This window comes from Cyprinus carpio, chromosome A21 (assembly GCF_018340385.1).
Source record: "Cyprinus carpio isolate SPL01 chromosome A21, ASM1834038v1, whole genome shotgun sequence".
NCBI classification, from domain to species: domain Eukaryota; kingdom Metazoa; phylum Chordata; class Actinopteri; order Cypriniformes; family Cyprinidae; genus Cyprinus; species Cyprinus carpio.
This window is the reverse complement of record NC_056592.1, coordinates 11,442,547-11,462,505: the sequence shown is the minus strand read 5'-3', so window position 1 is coordinate 11,462,505 and position 19,959 is coordinate 11,442,547. Positions and strand designations below refer to the sequence as shown.

Sequence of the window (19,959 nt, the reverse complement as noted above, 5' to 3'; positions counted from 1 at the left end):
ATTTAAAAGCATACAATATTTTTTTCTATCTTACTAATTAAAAAATAGCCAATTAATTCCTTTTCAGTTTACATTTATTTATTTATTTTTTACAACAAATTATTTGAATTTAAATTTTAACTTAAATTAAATTTCCCAGTACTTTATACAACTCTGTACAACTCGGGATACCATTGCTGTCCGCACCTTTAATTTGTATTTAAAACAAATGCTCTAGTCCAGCATCTCTGTCTGTCTCTCTTACAGTGACTGCAGTTTAATGATGTCATCTGTATTCTGCCTTAGAGCCCTGAATCTTGGCAGGATCATGGTATTAAGGATGCATTGAAACACTGTGTACCTGCCTTGCGGTGGATGCTTAGGGAGTGGATTTTAAAGGGATTCTAAGTGTGCTTTGAAGTGCTTCTGGAGTTGAATACAAATTTTATGCAAATTTTAGTCTAGCTGGAATAAAAAAACAAAACAAAGGGATTCTTTTTGTGTTTTTGGGTTATTATGGAGTTTCATATATTTTTTTTTTAGTTTAGGTGGTATAGATTTATTCATGTGATACTTGTAATATTACTGGATAGCCTAAAGCAGTCAAGATTTCCTCATGTGATACTTGTACTTCAATATGTTCAAATGTATTCTTGTGTCTCTACAAAATACTGTTTTTTGTGTGAACACTTTCACTTTTGTTTTTTTTTGTTTTTTTGGTACAGTTCCAGCTGGTTGCGGATCTCTTCAACGATGGTAAAGATGCTGGTCCTCCCTCAGCCACCAGCAAGAGCTCCAAGATCAACGTCCGGGCTGCCAAACCAGTTCCAAAGGGCCACAACCGTGAGCACAGAAAAAGTGTGGGCACCCAGGTGAGGTTTAGTGTCAGAGGCCAGTTTTAGGTCCATATTTGTGCTTGTAAGTGGTTAAATTGTTATGAGGTTGATGTGATTATGATAATGTGTGAACTTTTTCCTTTTCACAGTTCAGGAACTCTCTACATCTTCTGATGGACACACTGAATGCTACCACCCCTCATTATGTGCGCTGCATTAAACCCAATGATTTTAAGGAATCCTTTGTGTAAGTTTTATTCATCCATTAGTACTTAGTTTATCTTGCATATAAATAGAGAGGTATAGCTAATTAATTTAAGCTGCCAGAGAACATTAGAGTCATGCTGGTACAGAGACATTTGATTGACCTCAATTGCACTGTAAGTTTCCTTCAACAATCAGACATCAAAGCTCCTCTATGAATTATCCGATAAGGTTATATAAAATATAATTAAACCTAGTTTTCTCCCATGAAAATCAGTAGAAGTGGCCCCCATCACTTGCTGATTTAACACTGTTAAATATTCTTCCATGAAATGTTTAAGGTGAGTGAAAACCTGATGTAATATTGACTGCTCTGTTCTGAATACTGTAATAAAAATAAATGTTTCTGTCTTGTATAGTATCTGTCAGCTTTTTAATGTTACACCATATTCATCTTTAGTCTGTCATATTAAATGTATTTATTTGCTTATTTTTTTGTAAAGTTCACATTTCTAAGAAAAGATAGAGTCTCGTTTTGCTCTGTTTGTGTCCTCTGCAAATTCTGAGCACAAAAGCCCCTTCAGGGATGCTAAATTGAGAGGGTTTTGTCAGTCACATGCTCTTTAAGGTTGTGAACACACAGTCACAGAGTTCTGAGTCAGATAGCCTCCAGTCCCTGAGCGGACTGCAGTTTCCCAATGCCTCTCTCACGGGAGATGTGCTCTATGTTCAAAAGAAAGATCGGGTAGGTCTAGATAACACCCCAGATCTCTTGTGGTGGGACTTACTCACTTTTTGTACCCAGATGTTCCTTGTTTAGAATCTCCTTACGTTGGTTTTCACAAAGATTCCTCACTTTACGATTGCTCTCTTGCTTTCCGTAGGTTTGATTCTAGAAGAGCTGTTCAGCAACTGCGAGCATGTGGAGTTCTGGAGACCATCCGCATCAGTGCCGCCGGCTATCCATCCAGGTAACAGATCTACAGATTCCTTTATAGGGCTTCAGGGCAAGGTAGACATGGGGCTCTTATGCTTTTCAAACAAGTACTTCATATACACACGTATAACCTCATGTACTCTTACTAATCTTTGGAAATTGTATAATTATGGAAATCAAGTCTATTTTAAATGTTTTTTCCTCATCACATCTGATGTCATTTCTTAGGTGGACCTATCCAGATTTCTTCAGCAGATATCGGGTGCTCATGACAAAGAAGGACATGACCATTGGGGATAAGAAGCAGGTTTGTAAGAACCTGCTGGAGACCTTGATAAAGGTAAGATTACGGTGGCTAGAAATTACTTAAATGTATAGTGCTCACTCTCATCCTGGTATCGTGGTAATACAATGTTTGTTTGGAAATTTACCACAGCAGTTTTGAAGTACCTTGTATTTTTATTTATTACCATGGTATTCTATGTCTGTTTATATATTTCCGTGTGCTTTTTTTAACTATGTTATTTTTTAATATATTTTTTCTATATTATATTTTAGAATTTTAAATATTAAGTATTTCTAACATTTTCTAACATAGGGTTGTGTATGTTTTTTTTATATTAGATATTATAATATTATGTTGATATTTTTGGTAAATATTTCTAACATAAACTGGGGTCTGTATGTGTTTTTTTAAATAATTTATTTTGTTTTCAAATTAATGATGTTGTTGCATTAAATTGATCAAAAGTAAATTTATGAATTTATTCTATTCTATTTCCATCAAAAAATCCTGAAAAAAGTATCACGGTTACCAGAAATATGTTATTTAGGTTTCAAATAAAGCAGCAACAACTCAACTCAATAGAGAATTTTTCAACATTGATAATAAGACAAAAAAAACCTAATAACCAAATCTTTCTTGAGCAACAAATCAGCATATATTAGAATGATTTCTGAAGGATCGTGCTGGACACTGAAGACTGGAGTCCGTTAATATGCTATGTATTTTTTGATGATTTTTATTTAGTAAATTTTTATTTAGTAAAATTTGCCATCATAAAAATAAATTAAAAGATTAAAGTTTAATTTTTAAAGTAAAAATTAAAAAATAAAGGATGCTTCAAAAAAAAAAAAAAAGTTTGTTGTAATTATTTCATTTTTTTTTAAATTAATTTTAAGAAAAAGTTACTGTTTGTGTGTCAGTATGTTTTATTTTTAAAGTTTATTTTATGTTGTTTTTTTATTGTTTAATTTTTTTTTATGTTGATATATTTGTGTTTTTTTTGTTTATATGTTAAAATAAGTTATTTTTTGTTGATATATGTTTTTCAACATTAAAAAACTGTAGTATATTTATCTCAATAAACAGTTTTTTTTTTACAGCTTGGCTTTTTTACACTTATTGCTTTTCTGAAATAGCATTTTGGACACTTGGGCAGTGCTCAGGAGTTAAATATGCCTTCTTCAACATGAAAAATATTTTATTCATTTTTATTCAAGGATATTTGTCACAAATAAACCCATGTGACTCTTAACTTAATTTCTCCTTCAGGATCCGGATAAGTTCCAGTTTGGAAAGACAAAGATTTTCTTCAGGGCTGGTCAGGTGGCCTATCTGGAGAAGCTCCGAGCTGATAAGTTCCGCTTCGCCTGCATTAATATCCAGAAGACCGTGCGAGGATGGCTCCAGAGAATTCGGTACCGCAAGATCCGCAAGTCTGCTATTACTCTGCAGAGATATGGCCGGGGTTACTTGGCACGCAGGTGAATGTTTGAGTAGATGGCTCTTAGATTGAATTTCACTGGTCATGTTTTTCGCTCTACTTACAGCTCTTGTTCTCTCATTCTCGCTCAGATATGCAGAGATGCTTCGCCTGACCCGAGCAGCACTTATTTGTCAGAAGCAGTACCGGATGGTACGAGTTCGACGGGAGTATCTGAGGACCCGTCGGGCTGTGATCACCATTCAAGCGTTCGCCCGGGGCATGTTCATACGCAGGTTATATCAGGAGGTACTGTACTGCACTTTATCTTTTGTTTCACACTCTTCATGTTTCTTTAAAGCACAGTTTTTCAGCTGCAATTTCTGTCTTTTCAGTTCTTGCTCCATCACAAAGCCATGATCATTCAGAAGACCGTCCGTGGTTGGCTCGTGAGAAAGAAGTATCTCCGTGCACGATATGCTGCCATTGTCATCCAGTGTTTCTACCGCCGTGTACGTGCCAAGCGCCAGCTCAAACAGCTCAAGATAGAGGCCCGTTCAGCCGAACACTTAAAAAACCTCAGTGTCGGAATGGAGAACAAGATCGTGCAGCTCCAGAAGAAGATGGATAACCAGGTACAGGAGCATAAATAGGATGCATAAATGATTACAGAGTGACCAAAACGAAGTGACACGGTGTTGAGTAGTTCTCTCTTTTCTTTACAGTCGAAAGAGTATAAAACTCAGAACGAGCAACTGATTGTTACTAACACTGCTCTGGGATCAGAGGTCACCAAGCTCCAGAAAGAAGTGGAGACTTTTCGCATTCGGCAGACTGCTGGCACTCAGGTGACATCACTGCAGGAAGAGCTTGAGAAGTTGAGGGTGGAGCTCCAGGAAGCCAACGCCCAGAAGAAGCAGATAGAGGAGGAGTTTAGCAATGAGAAACAAGGACTCAAACAGGTGAGAAAGGATGCTCAGATAACTAGATGATGTTTGTTGATGTTCTTTGTCTCAAGATTTTTTTCGTATTTCTGTATCATTTAAGTTGTCTGAGGTTAAATAGTTGATGAGATAGTTGTTGGTTTTTGTTTGTTTTTTTTTTTTCTTTTAAGAGTGCACCTAACTAATGTCTGTCATGCACAAGCAAAGTTAATAATGCATGGAAACTGTTTAAGAGGATTGACCAGCTCACAAAAGGTCTTTTGAAATGGAATAATCAGCTAGTTTGTCTTTAATGTGATCGTCTCCCTCATGTTTTGATTGTAAGAGTTAAAAATAATAAATGTAAATTATAGTAATGACTTAAAATATATTTCGCTGCATTCAAGTAGTTTTTAAGTGTATTCTCTTATTTTTCTTTTTTTTTTTTTTTATAGTAACATATTTATGTATGTATGTGTATACACTACCATTCAAAAGTTTGGGATCGTAACATTTGTAATGTTTTTGAAAGACTCTTACACTTACTAAGGCTGCATTTATTTGATTTTTTTTTTCAGTAAAAAGAGTAACATTGTGTAATATTATTACAATAAAAAAAATTATTGTTTTCTATTTGAATATATTTTAAAATGTAATTTATTTATTTGTTGGCAAAGCTGAATTTTTAGTAGCCTTTAGTCCAGTCCTCAGTGTCACATGATCTTTCAGAAATCATTCTATGATGCTGATTTGATACTCGAGAAACATTTTATTATTATTTTGTTGAAAAGAGTTGTGCTGCTTAATATTTTATTGAAAACCTTGAAACATTTAGATGCCATTTAATGCATTCTTAATTGATTAATTTTTATTTTATTTGATGATATTTTTTATGTTTTATTTATTTATTTCTTTGAAAATAATTATTAATTTTATTTAAATTCTTTATATTTGTGTAACGACTTATAATGTTAAATTAGAAAAATGCCAAAAAAAAAAATATCAATCTGGTGGACCCAACTGTATATAATCTGAACCGGCTTGCTTACAGTTAAACTTGCTTGTTTATCTGATGGTCTGAGATGAAAGGGTTGTGTGACTTTTGTTTTGACTTTTCATTGGTTTTGGAGATGGTGGAGGAGATGTAGATATTGAAGAAGGAGAAAGAAGAGATGAACCGCATTGTTGAGGAGCAGAATCACGGGTGTGTTTTAGGGTTGAGTTTCATGTTTAAGATTGGAGCGTTTGGTCGGAGCATTTGGAGGAAGGAGTATGAGGAACGAAAGGATGTGTGGCTTGCCTGGAGGGTTGGGTTGGTTTTGTTTGACGCACAAGAGAGTCTGTGTGCAGAAGTGGGATGAGGGAGACAGAAACTGCATTGGATTTCAGTGGAGGAATGTGAAACTGCTTCTTTACCTGCACAACTAAAAGCTGACCATTGTATCAAGACGGTTCACATGCGAGAATGCAATTTGAAACCCAAGGTTTGGTCTCAATGTGCTTTCTGTTTGTTAAATGTCGCTTTTATGAGTTTGTCCCGCACTTATTTTCCTCAGTGCTGTTCTGGTGTCGAGGCTGTTTAAGTTGTTCAAAATGCTATTTAAAGGACTGTTATGAATGTAGTGATTGTTTTGGCGACTTTCATCAGTTTTTGTTAACAGTGTCTTTAGTAGGAAACTAATCATTTTTCTTTCAGAAGTTTTATTTCTGGTCTTTATTTCGGCTGATCTAAAGAGTCTGTTAATTCACTAATGGTAACGGTGACTGTCATTTGCTCACCCTCACATAATTCCAAATGACTTCCTTTCCATTTGCTGAACAAAAAAAAAAAAAAAAAAAAAAAAATGGAGTTGAGTCAGTTTTGTTTTGGGCCTCACTCATTTTGTATTGTATGGAGAAAAAAAGCAGTTCTTCAGAATACATTTGTTAATGTTCCACAATAGAAAGAAAGTCAAGTTTGGAATAGGGCTGTCATGATATTAGATTATTCATATCACGGTTATTGTGGCCATAAGAATTCACAATATCAATATATTGTGATATCTATAGAAACCTTGGGAGGGGGTGGGTGTCAGTCAAAATTTTTTTTTACTTTTGTTATTGAGTTTTTCTTGCACTTGAACGAAGGGAAAGAAGAGACGAGTCTTCTTTGAAGCTCCTATGAAATAAGAGAGAAAATACTGTCAAGATTTTTACTGTCAACAGTATGATGAATAAATATTAATGGTAACATTTTACAATAAGATGTAATTTGTTAACTTAATGTAGTAACACATGAAAGAAAAATGAAAAAATACATTTATCACACAAGTATGATCTTTGTTAATATTACGTAGTTAATATTAATAAATATAGAGTCATTCATTGTTTTTGTTGTTTATTAGTGGGATTATAGGTAAATGATTAATTTTGTCATTAATCACTTACCCCCCTAAAACCCGTAAAAGCTTTGTTCGTCGGAACACAATTTAAGATATTTTGGATGAAAATCAGGAGGCTTGAGACTGTCCCATAGACTGCCAAGTTAACAGTGTGGTCCAGGAAAGTATGAAAAGCATCGTCAGAATACTCCATCTGTCATCAGTGATTCAACCGTAACGTAAAAAGCGACGAGAATACTTTCTGTACACAAAGAAAACAAAAATAATGACTTTATTCAACAATTCCTCTCCTCTATGTCTCTCCAAATCAGCATAGCGCCATTTTGACAAATCTGACTATTACGCAAGCAGCTTACGCTCTTCTGTATCAGCCGCACCACAAGGATACGTTTTTTTACATGTATTTACGCTTTAGTTTGAAAGCAAACAGCGCATCGGCGCAGCGCAGCTGACACAAAAGTTTCAGTTTTAATCGTGTAACAGTTAAAAGATTTGAACAAAGAAATAAAGCGTTACTATGCACAGGCCGTATTGATTGCAAATACAAAAATAAGACAAGTAAAGAAAACGCGGTACTTATTAAAATAATCACCCTTTACTTAAATATATGAACACAGACAACAGCTGTTAACATGTTAATATAACGTTTCCTATTCTATGACTAGTAAAATAATGGCAACTTACTCTGCCAAACACGGCTCTCCTCGCTGCGAGCGCTGCGTCTTCTTCTTGTGTGACAGTGTCAGCGTTAAGGCACAATACTGCCACCTGGGAGCTCAACCAGGTACTGGCGCTGGAGTATTTACATGTGGTGTTATCATAAGAGAACTGTTCATTTTAAATATTGTGGTTATTGCTAATACCGGTATATGTCACACACTAAATTAACACGATATCGATAATTGTTGCTTTGAATATCACAGTTATTGTCAATACCGGTATATCACGACACCCCTAGTTTGGAACAACATGAGGGTGAGTAAGTGGTGGCAGGATTTTCGTTTTTAGGTGAACTATCCCTTTAAAGAAAAGTCTTGTGCAATTCATGTAAATAGGACGGTTAAAGCTGGAGGCACAATCAAGCTTTCATGTGGTATTGATAAATCAGATAAAATTCTCAATAACCATAAGTTTTAACATCTGAAATACTTTTTTTGTTTTGTCATTTCAATAACAGTTAAAACAAAAAGAAATTAAATTTTTTTTTTATCATATTTCTAGTATGTCTTTATGGAGCTTCACTTGTTCCTCAAGTGATTGCTTCAAATAAAAGGGTCAAAGGAAACAATGTCACAGGTTTATTATACCATTATCTTGGTATGATAATTATCTCCTAATTATGGATTGCTGCTTTATCAAACTACTATCAGGCCATACGTCTTATAGCTCTTTCAGAAAGAATGTGATTGTAGGCTTTCACACTGTACATACAACTTTGAGTACAGTTGAGTAGGGTTTGCTTTAAGTTGGTGGTGATGTTTCGATTATAATATGCATTTTGAATGTAGAGGATGTGCTTATTTTATTTCTTTTGAGATTACAGAATCAAGAACATTTTGTAACTTGCACATAGATGCTCAAAGGTCTTCCATCAGAGTAATAAAGAGCTTTTATTGATCGATAAAATGTCAATCAAGCCGAAGATCAATAAAAGATTGATAAAAGTGTTATCATCATTTCTATTACATTGAACAATATTCAAGTGGACACGGTAACACAAAACCTGTAGTGTGAACGTAAAATAAACTGGGATCTCACAACTAAAATAGATCAAAAGAGGTTTCAGTTTTTCATACCCTTAGATGCTGAATAAAAAAAAATCCTAATTTATGAGAAAGATACGTTTTTCGCACAAGTGATACAGAAATATTCAGCTTGTGAATATGATTGTCTGGCTCTGTCTTTTTTTTTTTTCTGTGTGTGAATGCCTTTGTTTTGTCTTTCAGGTCAGGGAGGCGATGTGTCTCAGAAAGAGATCCGTCTGCAGGTTGAACTGGATGAGGAGAGGCAACGATATCAGAATCTGGTGAAAGAATATTCCAGACTGGAGCAGAGATACGAAAATCTGCAGGAGGACATGTCCTCCACGAAGGTATGGCTTTGACAGTGAGTCTGAACTTCAGGAATTAGCTTTTTACTGTTGTCTGTAACATCTTTATGGTTGTAGTTCCATCCCGGCCACCGGAGGAACCACTCTAACCAGAGCAGTCTGGGCTCAGACTCCAACTACACCTCCATCAGTATGTCAGAGGCGGGAGACACTGATGACACCATCCAGCAGGTGGAGGTAAAGTTGTTTCATTGAATCTGCTAATATACACCAGCAGACTTTGAAAAGGGTATAAAGGCACTTCAGGATGAGCATCAGTTTGGTTTGTCTTCCTGCAGGAGATGGGCATAGAGAAGGCTGCCATGGACCTCAGTGTATTCATGAAGTTACAGAAGCGTGTCCGAGAGCTGGAGCAGGAAAGAAAGAGGCTGCAGACCAACCTAGAGAAAGTAGAGGAACTGAGCAAACACAAGGCATGTGCATTTGTCATGTCTTTTCTGCTTTTATACTCTTCTCACAGTTGCCACAAAACAATACAAAAGCTAGGAAATATTTTAACAACAAAATTTAAAATGCAGACAGTTTTAAACAAAATAGAACATGTTTTTTAGAAAATAATACAAAATAAATGCAAAAATACATTAAATAAATATATAAATTGAGTAATTGATTTTTATTAAATAAATATATAAATTGAGTAATTGATTTTTATATTTTATGACATTTAAACTAAAGTCTGTTGGCTTTGACTGGAAATATGTCAACAAAGGAAAGATAACTGACTGTTTTATCATTTGATAGGGTTTTTGAGGTAGTGAATGTATGCGTTAATAAAAATAATCTTAAATAATCAAGATTTGCTGATTGTTATGTGTTGATACTCTTCTCTTTATATTCTCATGACAGTTTTAACAACAGAACTTAACCTGAGTGACTGCTAAACTTTTTGTTCCCACTTTTTGGCCGTAGGTTACAACAAAGTCATAAACACCAGTTATCTTTTCTGATGTTCCCTCATCTGAACTTGCAACAGCATGGTCCTCTGCTTTATCAGTCAGCTTGTGTTTACTTTTTTTTTTCGTTCATTCTGTTATCTTATAGGGAAATGAGCCTAAGAGCTCCACGTCAGAGGACGATATAAACGCAGACCTGGCCTACAACAGTCTGAAGGTAAGAGTCAGTCCAGCTCAGTGTGTTGGTCATGCCGCTCTGCTTCCAGTCAAATGTCTGTCTTGGTGCTTATTGATTTGTTCTGCACTGGGGCCGCTCTGCTGCTGATGCTGGTCGCTCTGCCTGTTAAACTGTGGGTGAGTGGAATGATGGAGAAATTTAAGACCAGGGCATTTTTAGAGAGTTGAAGGCACATGGATGATGTTTTGCTTTTATTTTCGTTCATCTATTTGCATTGCATTCAAATATTATTTTTTTTGTTTTTTTAATTATTTAATTTTAATTTAAGATTTGATAAGTTTCTTTGGTATTGAAAGTGGTTTTTTATATGAATTTAATGAAATTGATGTGAAAGATATGTGGAGTTGTTTTATAGTATGGTTTTGTTCTAAGATCCAGTTGATTTCTTAATAGTTCTATGTCAAGTCAAAAAGAGGAGGGGGAGGGGAAGGGAATCGATCTGTGTTTTTTTTAAATTTTGTTTTTTTTTTTGTGTGTATAGTAATATTATAAGTAATAAATTACTATATTAAGCAAACGCAATGAAACATTCCTGTTTCTCAACAGTCTTTTGACCTTAAAGACTTTGAAGTTCTTATGTGAGATTTTTTTTATTTTTTATTTTGATTTTTTTATGTTTTAATTTTCTCATTTTCTAATTTGCTTTTATGTCTTTGTTTCATAAATATTATTTATTGTAAAAATGATACAATGTATATGAATAGTATTAAGAAATGCATAAATGCAAATATATTTATTAATTCTTTCAAATTACATTCATGACTTTTTATATAAATGTAACTTTCTTGCTTTTTTTGCTATATATATATATAATGTATTATACATATATATATATTTAAATTAAAAAAATTTTACATAAAATGCCTATATTATGTGTGTGTGTGTATGTATATATATATATATATATATAAAATATATAAATTTATATATATAATTTATGATTTAATATATATATATATAATATTAAATCAAAAATTATATATAAAAATTTTGATGGAAAATTAACTATTATAAAATAGTATAATCTAATATATAAAATATCTATAATATCTATTATAATTTTATTTGTTATATATTATATTTTTATTATGTAATATAATAATTTTTAATAATAATTTTTAAATTATACAAACATATATGTATGTAATATCTATAATATCTATTATACTTTTTAAGAAATCATATTTAATCCTTTGTCTCCTAAAGTTTTTTTTTTTTTTTGTCAGATCTAATTTTTTCCATCATGTGTGGATACCTCACAAGCAGTTTAAAATTTTATTTTAGGAATTAGTTATTTATCTGTGAGCGAGGGGGTGTTGTGTTGAAAACAGGAGGCTGAGTTTTAATTTTTGGATATTTGACCAGAGAACAAAGTACAAGAATGAAGACACTAGAGCCAAAAGTTGATCTGCTGGCTTTGCATTTGAATGTGGAGCTCAAGGCAGTAGAATTACGTAACTGATTTGTTTGTTTCTTAAAGCGCCCCAACATTGCACGTTGAGCTTATATAATAATTGCTGATGGTTCTTGTTCTGTAGTGTTCAAACGCTCTGTGTCTGATCAAAGCTTTAGCTGCGGGTGTTAGATCTCCTTGGATAAAATTCCTACAATTAGAATTGCTTGTTTTTTGTGAGTCACTCTCTTTCTGTTTCAAAGTTTCTTTCTCTCACACAAACACACATTCATTCACGCTTCTTTACAACTTTTTGCCTCCGGTCACTTTTGATGGATTTTAATAAAAATAAATCCTTTAAGTGTTACAAAATGCAGGACTATTTACCCTCTTTCAGACTGTGTTCATGAAATTTGTTCTGTTTGCAGCGGCAAGAGCTTGAGACTGAGAATAAGAAGTTGAAGAATGACCTGAACGAGTTGAGGAAAGCGGTGGCCGACAGGGCCTCTGATAACAACTCATCCAATGAGCTTCAAGAGGGCTACAACCTGTTGCTGAATCAGCTCAAAACGGCCAATGAGGAGCTGGATGTGCGCAAGGAGGAGTCCTCATTCTCATTCTCAAGAATCGTGTAGTGAACTATGATTTTAGAGAACATAATCGTGATTTTGAGTCTGAAAACATCACCACCCCTCAGTTGACTATTTATAAATTTGATCTTTGTGTGAAAGGAGGTAGTTTGACTATTTATATTTTTTATTTTTGTGTGTAGCTATTGTAGTATATCAGACTTTCTAATCCATTAGCATCACATCAGGGTGCACTGAATGGAAAGCTTCTTTATCTTTTATAAAAGCAATCAGACATGGAGACATTGCATGGGATAAGATGGGATATAATGGGCTTTGATGGAGCTCAGAGTAATTTAAGTTCAGGGAATGTTCAGCGTTACAACGATGGTGTGTCTGAGCTTTACAAAACCTGCACTGCTAGTGAAAATGGCTTTACCTGCCTGTCTGTCGATGGTGTGTCTGAGCTTTACAAAACCTGCACCTGCCATTATATTTGTGTCAGTGTGTAACATTTATGAGTTGCTGAAAGGGAGTGTCCATAAGACAAAAAACGAATTTCTTGAAGAATGCTTCAATACATCAAAATATCTGTAAACATACACTTGTTGTTTCCTATTGATATATTTGTTTCATTCAAACAGGATTCCAATGATGTATCAGAATGGACCAACAACAAGAAGCCTGTGGACGCGAAAGACACTGTTGATGCACATGATTTAAAAAAGTAAGTCAGTCAGTCCAATCTACATAATGAAAGGCTTTCATCAGCTCTTCTCCACGTGCTTATTTGTCTTTTTTTATTGAAGATTGAATCAGTGGTATTGACCTGTTCATCTGAGTCCAGAGCAGCTCTCCGATTCAGCTCTTCATGCTCTGTCTGCTTTCATTTACAGCGGTATTTCTCTGTTTTCTGGCCCACATTACTGGAGATCTAATCACTTCTCATGAATTAGTATAGTGCTGCCTCAAACAAGCATTCACAGTCTCAAAGCTAATATTTTAAAAGTTATCTGCAATATTTGTATAAAATTTATAGACCAATGGCGAGTTGGAGACAATTTACTAGCCATGCATATTTTTATGCCATGAAACTTTATTTTGCATTCACACTAAATCAAACTTTGTATTCAAAAATAGGTCAATATGACTTTTTTTTAAATATTTTTCTATTCTGTTGCACTACAGTGTCATGTCTAATCATCTAAAACAAAGGTGAGCTTTAAAGATAACCGAAAACATATTTAGTGACGACAATGATTTTTTTATTTCTTTGTAGAAATTGAGTTATACATTGGAAAAAATAGACACAATTTTTATTCTTTCCACCAGCTTAGGAACCTCACACAGGATTGTGGGATATTATAGGCAGCAAATGATACTTCTAAAACTAACTAGATGAAGGGTTTTTCAAGGATTGTGGGATATTATGGGCAGCAAATGATACTTCTAAAACTAACTAGATGAAGGGTTTTTCAGATTTTTGGTGCACCCATATATAACTAATATATATATATATATATATATATATATATAATTTTTTTTTTTTTTTTTTTTTTGGATTAAATACTTCTATTCAGCAAGGATGCATTAAATTGAATTGAAAGTAACAGTATAAGACTTTTATTATGCTAAGAAATATTTATATATTAAATTTCTGACTCCAAATTTTTGAACTTTTGATGATAATATATTTTTATTTTTTTGTTTTCTGAGTATTAAATTGCAATTTTATACTACCAGTGCACTGAATCTACCAGTGCACTGTTAAATCTGAACTTTCATACTGTCCAATATCCTCCCAGGCTGCTCTGAATTCATGACACTTTCTCTCCGTTACATTTTTAAAGTGGTCTTTTGAAACAGAGAGTGACAGATGTTAGATGAGGTACTCATTACCTGTAAGAGAATACATTTTCGTACTCTGTGGTCTCAGGACTTGGCGCTTTAAACACCATCTGATTTCTCATGCATGCGTTTTCCCTCCTTTCTCTATTTCTCATTTCCTGTGAGTGCCACATCTTCTTGCAGACAATGCTTGTGCAGGCAGCTCACCTAAAAAAAAAACCGAAACATTATATCCTCGAGAAATAACCAAAGTTGTAGCAGCTACATGACCTCTTTACTTGAAGATAATACGGGTGAAATGGAGATGGGTAATTCAGATGTGCCCACAGACTAATCTAACCTGCCATACCTTGCTTAGCTACACTAACTGGCCCTGCCATCATGTCATTTGTGTGGAGATGGTTATTTAAGATGTGATACCTTGCTTAGCTACACTCTGTCTCTGTGGCTCTCTGTTAACACGTACCAGTAATGCTCAAGACGTAAAGGTTTCCAATGAAGATTTCCGTTTTGGGTGTTTACCACGGTCTAAAAGATGCCAGGTGGCGCTTTCAAAAACTTGAACTTTTTAAACCGTTTTTAAGGCTTCTGCGTTTTCAGTCCTCAAAACACTGTTGTGGGTAATGTCGTGTAAAGTCGTGTAAACGAACAGACAAAACGCTTAAAAAGTTTCCCGTTTTTGGCTGAAAACTTTGTGTAAACGCCCCTTAAACTGTGATTTAAACTGACCAGCTAGCAAGTACATTTTTTGTGAACTCACAAAAGCTACTTTTAGCCCCCATTTGGCACTTACTGAGTGTTTATTTTGAAATCTAAATAGTGTATTTAAAATGTTGTTCTGTATACTTTAAGGTTTTTATGAATTGATGTGTTCTTTCTCTGTCACATTTTTAAAATGGTCTTTTGAAACCGAGAGTGACAGATCTTAGATGATTTTTTACTTTTTTTATGAAGTCTTTTGTGAATTAGTGTGACTTTTTCTCAGACTGGGCACTTTAAAACACCATTTAGTTTTCTCATGCATGCGTTTTTCCTCATTTGAATTTTTTAGTTTCTTTGAGTAAATCTACAATAGAAGTCCTTTCTCTATTTCTCATTTCCTTTGAGTGCCACATCTCCTTACAGACATTGCTTGGGCAGGCAGCTCACCTAAAAACATTATATCCCCAAGAAATAGCCATGGATGAAATGGAGATGGGTAATTCAGATGTGCCCTCATGCTCAAGCTGACATCTACACAGACTAATCTAACCTGCCTGGATGAAATATGCCTTGCTGCTGTGCTTTCTTTGGCTGTGATGTCATGTCATTCTTCTCTTTTGCTTTCTCTCCTGTCTGTCTGCTGCTGCTGCTTCTCTGTCTCTTTGGCTCTCTGTTACTCGGACGCCAGTAAAGCACAAGACTGGGGTTATTTGAATGAAGATGGGGAGCTTGGCCTGGCCTACCAGGGTCTAAAGCAAGTTGCCAGGTTGTGCTTTAAATTTCTTGGATTTCCCTCCAGGTTTAACTCTGGGTTTCGATATCGAGGCCTCTGTTTTTGTTTTTTAATCAGCATATATTGACTTTTGTCACTTTTGAGAAGTGTTTTGAGGGCTAACTGAAGTGTATAGACAGTTTACACTCACTTATACCATATTGTGGCATGTTTGGATGTGTTCAGGCTGCTGGAGGCCCAGCTGCAGACACAGTCTCGACAGCACAAGGATGAGTTAGAGGCTCTCCACACGCAAATCGAACTGCTGAAGGACAATCTGGAGAAGAAGCAAGAAATGCTGTGGAGATTTTGTAAGATTTTTCTTGAAGATTTTTTTGAGTTTAGCTTTCATGAGGATATGGTGGGGTTCAGTCTCCAGTGAAATGATAGTGTGGTGAGAATTTGTCTTAAATAGAAGTTTTGTAATCAGTATTATTGTCTTGTTTTTTATAGAAGTTTTGTAATCAGTATTATTGTCTTAATTTTTATTATTTATTTTGTAAAAATGTCTAGATTTGATTTAAGCATATTTTTTCTTAACTTATTGGCTAATTGTTTGTGTTGCTTTAAGCATTAATCTCTGAATTGTGTTAGATTTATGGTAAAACACAAACTGTTTGTCATTGGGATAAGAAAAATAAAACAAGCAGTCTAAAAAAAAACAGTTTGCAAAAACATATTTTAAGAATTTTTACATATTTTGACAATTTCAGGGAGCCTCTGTTTGACATTGGGATAAGAAAAATAAAACAAGCAGTCTCCATTGGTTCAAAAAGAGCTGTAAAGTATCATTATACCCAACACACAATATTGACATTCCCACTCAAGTTGATGATGATGATTGTTCTCCAGGATCTAAAGGAACTTGTAGAGAAGTTGGAGAAGAATGAGAAGAAGCTGAAGAAGCAGTTGAGGATCTATATGAAGAAAGTGCAGGAGCTGGAAGGTTAAACATCTGTCTTTCATCTGTGTGTTTACCGTTGTCTTGTACTTATTGCCATTTGCTGATGTGCTGTTATTCTTCGTATAGTGTCTCAGGCCACAAAAAGCAGACCAGAGCTGACTCGTCAGGTCACCGTACAGAGGAAAGAAAAGGACTTTGAAGGCATGCTGGAGTACTACAAAGAAGATGAGGCTTTGTTGGTCAAGTCATTAATTACAGGTATGTGTGGTTACATGCAGGCATGTTTTAATGTGGAGGTCCTGTAGCTGGGATAAACACACAGGTCTCGTCTTTAGACATGAAGCCCAATGTGGTGTCCGCCACTGTCCCCTGCCTCCCTGCCTACATCCTCTTCATGTGCATCCGTCATGCCGACTACATCAACGACGACCAGAAAGTTCATTCACTCCTTACCACAAGCATCAATGCCATCAAAAAGGTCCTGAAGGTATGTACACTGTATGTAATCACATCAAAGACTTTACTGTATGTATGTTTTGTGTATGTAACCATAGCATCTAAATTAATGTTCACTACTGTAGATAATTTGATGGAAGATTTTTTATTCGTTTTTGATGCTTAGTGAAGTCATGAATTAAATTGATCAAAAGTTTCAATAAAGGCATAGAATTCAAAACAGCTACACTACTGTTCAAAATACTTTGAAAATATTTCAGTATTCACCAAATATTAAGCAGCACAACTGTTTTTCAACAATTTAATAATTATGGTTTCACCACCACATTATTAAGAAGCGCAGCTGGAGTAATGATGCTGAAAATTCAGCTTTGCCATCACAGGAATAAATTTTGTTTTAGAATATATTGAAAACAGTGTTTTTAATTATAATAATATTTCAAAATATTACTTTGTTTTATTGTATTTATGATCAAATAAATCCAGCCTAGCTGAACGAGAGACTTAAAAAAAAAATAAAAACTTAAATCCTGCTGACCCCAAACTTGAAAACAGTAATGTATAGACCCATAATGATTTCATCATCCCTCTTTTTTTTATCTTCTCTCCAGAGAAACAATGATGACTTTGAGATGACCTCCTTCTGGCTGGCAAATACCAGTCGACTTCTGCATTGTCTGAAGCAGTACAGCGGGGATGAGGTGAGATTTTACTGTGATGATTTCAGCTGCAAATGTAAGAGCCAGTTCCAAGTACCATATTTGAACATATTTAACCAGCCATTAAGTATAGATAATGTGTGAAAAGTTTTAAGCCTCAGGCACCCCCGTCTAGATCACTGGTATGATTTAGCTGTTGCTTCCTGTCATAGGCATTTATGACGCAGAACACTGCCAAGCAGAACGAGCACTGCCTGAAGAACTTTGACCTGGCAGAGTATCGGCAGGTTCTGAGTGACCTCTCTATCCAGATCTATCAGCAGCTCGTCAGAGTAGCAGAAGGCATCATGCAACCAATGATTGGTGGGTACAGAGAGACACCGGACCAATATAAACACTAATAATGGAATTGTTTGCACATTCTGATATTTCATAATGAATACATATTTGATTTTGGCAGTTTCTGCCATGCTTGAGAGCGAGAGCATCCCCAGCCTGGCCGGAGTGAAGACCATGGGCTACAGGAACCGCTCCTCTAGTTTGGACTGTGAGAGTGGAGGTCCAGCGGGCTACACACTACAGGCCCTGGTCAGGCAGCTGGGACAGTTTTACAACATCATGGCGGACCACGGCCTGGACCCTGAGATCAGCCAGCAGGTGGTTCGCCAGCTCTTCTACTCCATCAATGCAGTGACCCTCAACAACCTGCTGCTGCGCAAAGATGTCTGTTCTTGGAGTACCGGCATGCAGCTCAGGTACACATTTGATGCTCTCAGGCAAATCCGTGGCCGGGTCATATCTTCAGAAATGTCTGATGAATGTAACAGCAATCGCATTGGTTTCGTTTCAGGTACAACATCAGTCAATTGGAGGAATGGCTGAGAGGAAAGAATCTGCACCAGAGTGGAGCCGTAGCCACCTTGGAACCTGTTATCCAGGCCGCCCAGCTGCTGCAGGTGAAGAAGAAGACCTCCCAAGATGCAGAGGCCATTTGCTCGCTCTGTACCGCCCTCAGCTTGCAGCAGGTAGACATTTGCCATTCATTCCATTGTTTTTTTTTTTCATTGTTTTGTTTTGACTTTTCATTGACTTAATAATGCTATTCTACTTCTCACTTCAGATTGTGAAGATCCTCAACTTGTACACACCACTCAATGAGTTTGAGGAACGAGTGACTGTGTCTTTCATAAGAGGAGTTTGAGGAACGGTCACTGTGTCTTTCATTAGAGAAATACAGGTAAACACACTATCATTTGGGTGTCCCCAAAGATTAATTATTACTTTTATTAATGATATATATATTATTATTATTATTTGTTATTGTTTTATGTTTTTTTTTGGAGTTTGTTATTGTTTTATGTTTTTTTTTGGAGGTTTGTTCTTGTTTTTTTTTTTGTCTTTAAGTTGTTATAAAGTTAGTATTGTCGTCTTACTTGGCTTCTCAATGAGATTGTTAATTTAATTCTCTTTTTTCTGATTTTGCTGAATGGTCTAATAGATAGAATAGAAATGATGGTAGTGATTGTATACACTTTATATGTGTTCTTTGTTTTCTCTCCATCAGCGCTCAGTCTGGAAACCGTACACATCCCTGCCTCCCTCAGCCTGGACTTCCTCACACGGGTCTGACATCTCAAATCTCTCCATCTGACCTGCGGCTTGCAGCGCCCCATCGCAGATCTCCTAACCCACATACTAACAACACCACACATGTGGAATTTACAGTATCGACATTTAACAAGACGGACAATCTCCCTGACCGACTAACTGTGGTGTTGAGACACGCTTTCAATAAGGAGACACGAAGTCTAAATGATGAAGGTGTAAATAAGCTGTCTGCCTTTTGACTTTACTTTTCTTCTATAACATTCAACCAGTTCTCTCTAGGCTCCAGATTAATACAAGCAAGGCTATTGTTATAGAAAGTTAAATATAACTCTATTTGGGTTGTGTTTTGTTTGTCTGTGATTTTTAATTTTGTCGTTTTTAAATAAGTTTATTTTTGGTTTGGGTTAAAGGGTTTTGGGCTACTGAAACACTAATGCGAGATGTATGTGTCTATGTATCTGTATTAGTATGCACTGATTTCTTTGTGTTTGTAATGTCTTTTATTTCCCTTGCTTGTGCTGGAGCACAGTTTCATCTCAGAAACATGGGCTTCCACTGAAGAAACACCACCATCTCATTTTTTTTTCTTCTAGGAGAACATTTAAAATCGGCTGCCAAAATTCATTCTCACAACCTATTGCAAAAAGAAGCAGGAGATCTCTGCATTGCAGTGGCTCTTGCCAGTGACCAATCTGGATTGGACTGGATTGATCTTTTTAAGCTTTTTTCTCCCTACATGTTGAAGAAACAGATGCAGGGACTTGGGACCCTGAATGACAGGGCCAGCAAATGTGGCCGATCGTGAAAGTGATCATGACCAGTTGAAGGATGTGGAGAGGGG

At 35.5% G+C, this 19,959-nt stretch overlaps 1 protein-coding gene across 1 annotated transcript in view; it reads left to right on the top strand.

The window, feature by feature from the left end:
* Positions 1-19,472, top strand: part of myo5b (myosin VB) — a 43,890-nt gene extending 24,418 nt beyond the window's left edge. The window contains 26 exon segments of the mRNA XM_042711450.1: positions 705-851; positions 965-1,062; positions 1,904-1,990; positions 2,185-2,296; positions 3,512-3,723; positions 3,815-3,971; positions 4,058-4,297; positions 4,388-4,624; positions 5,716-5,793; positions 8,918-9,058; positions 9,134-9,253; positions 9,355-9,489; positions 10,118-10,186; positions 12,029-12,262; positions 12,814-12,896; positions 15,408-15,485; positions 15,678-15,885; positions 16,344-16,437; positions 16,522-16,653; positions 16,731-16,882; positions 17,463-17,552; positions 17,723-17,873; positions 17,971-18,265; positions 18,361-18,535; positions 18,631-18,705; positions 18,960-19,472. Of these exon segments, the coding sequence (XP_042567384.1) occupies positions 705-851; positions 965-1,062; positions 1,904-1,990; positions 2,185-2,296; positions 3,512-3,723; positions 3,815-3,971; positions 4,058-4,297; positions 4,388-4,624; positions 5,716-5,793; positions 8,918-9,058; positions 9,134-9,253; positions 9,355-9,489; positions 10,118-10,186; positions 12,029-12,262; positions 12,814-12,896; positions 15,408-15,485; positions 15,678-15,885; positions 16,344-16,437; positions 16,522-16,653; positions 16,731-16,882; positions 17,463-17,552; positions 17,723-17,873; positions 17,971-18,265; positions 18,361-18,535; positions 18,631-18,705; positions 18,960-19,139 (3,780 nt within the window). The 3' untranslated portion in view covers positions 19,140-19,472.
* The last annotated feature ends 487 nt before the right edge of the window (positions 19,473-19,959 follow it).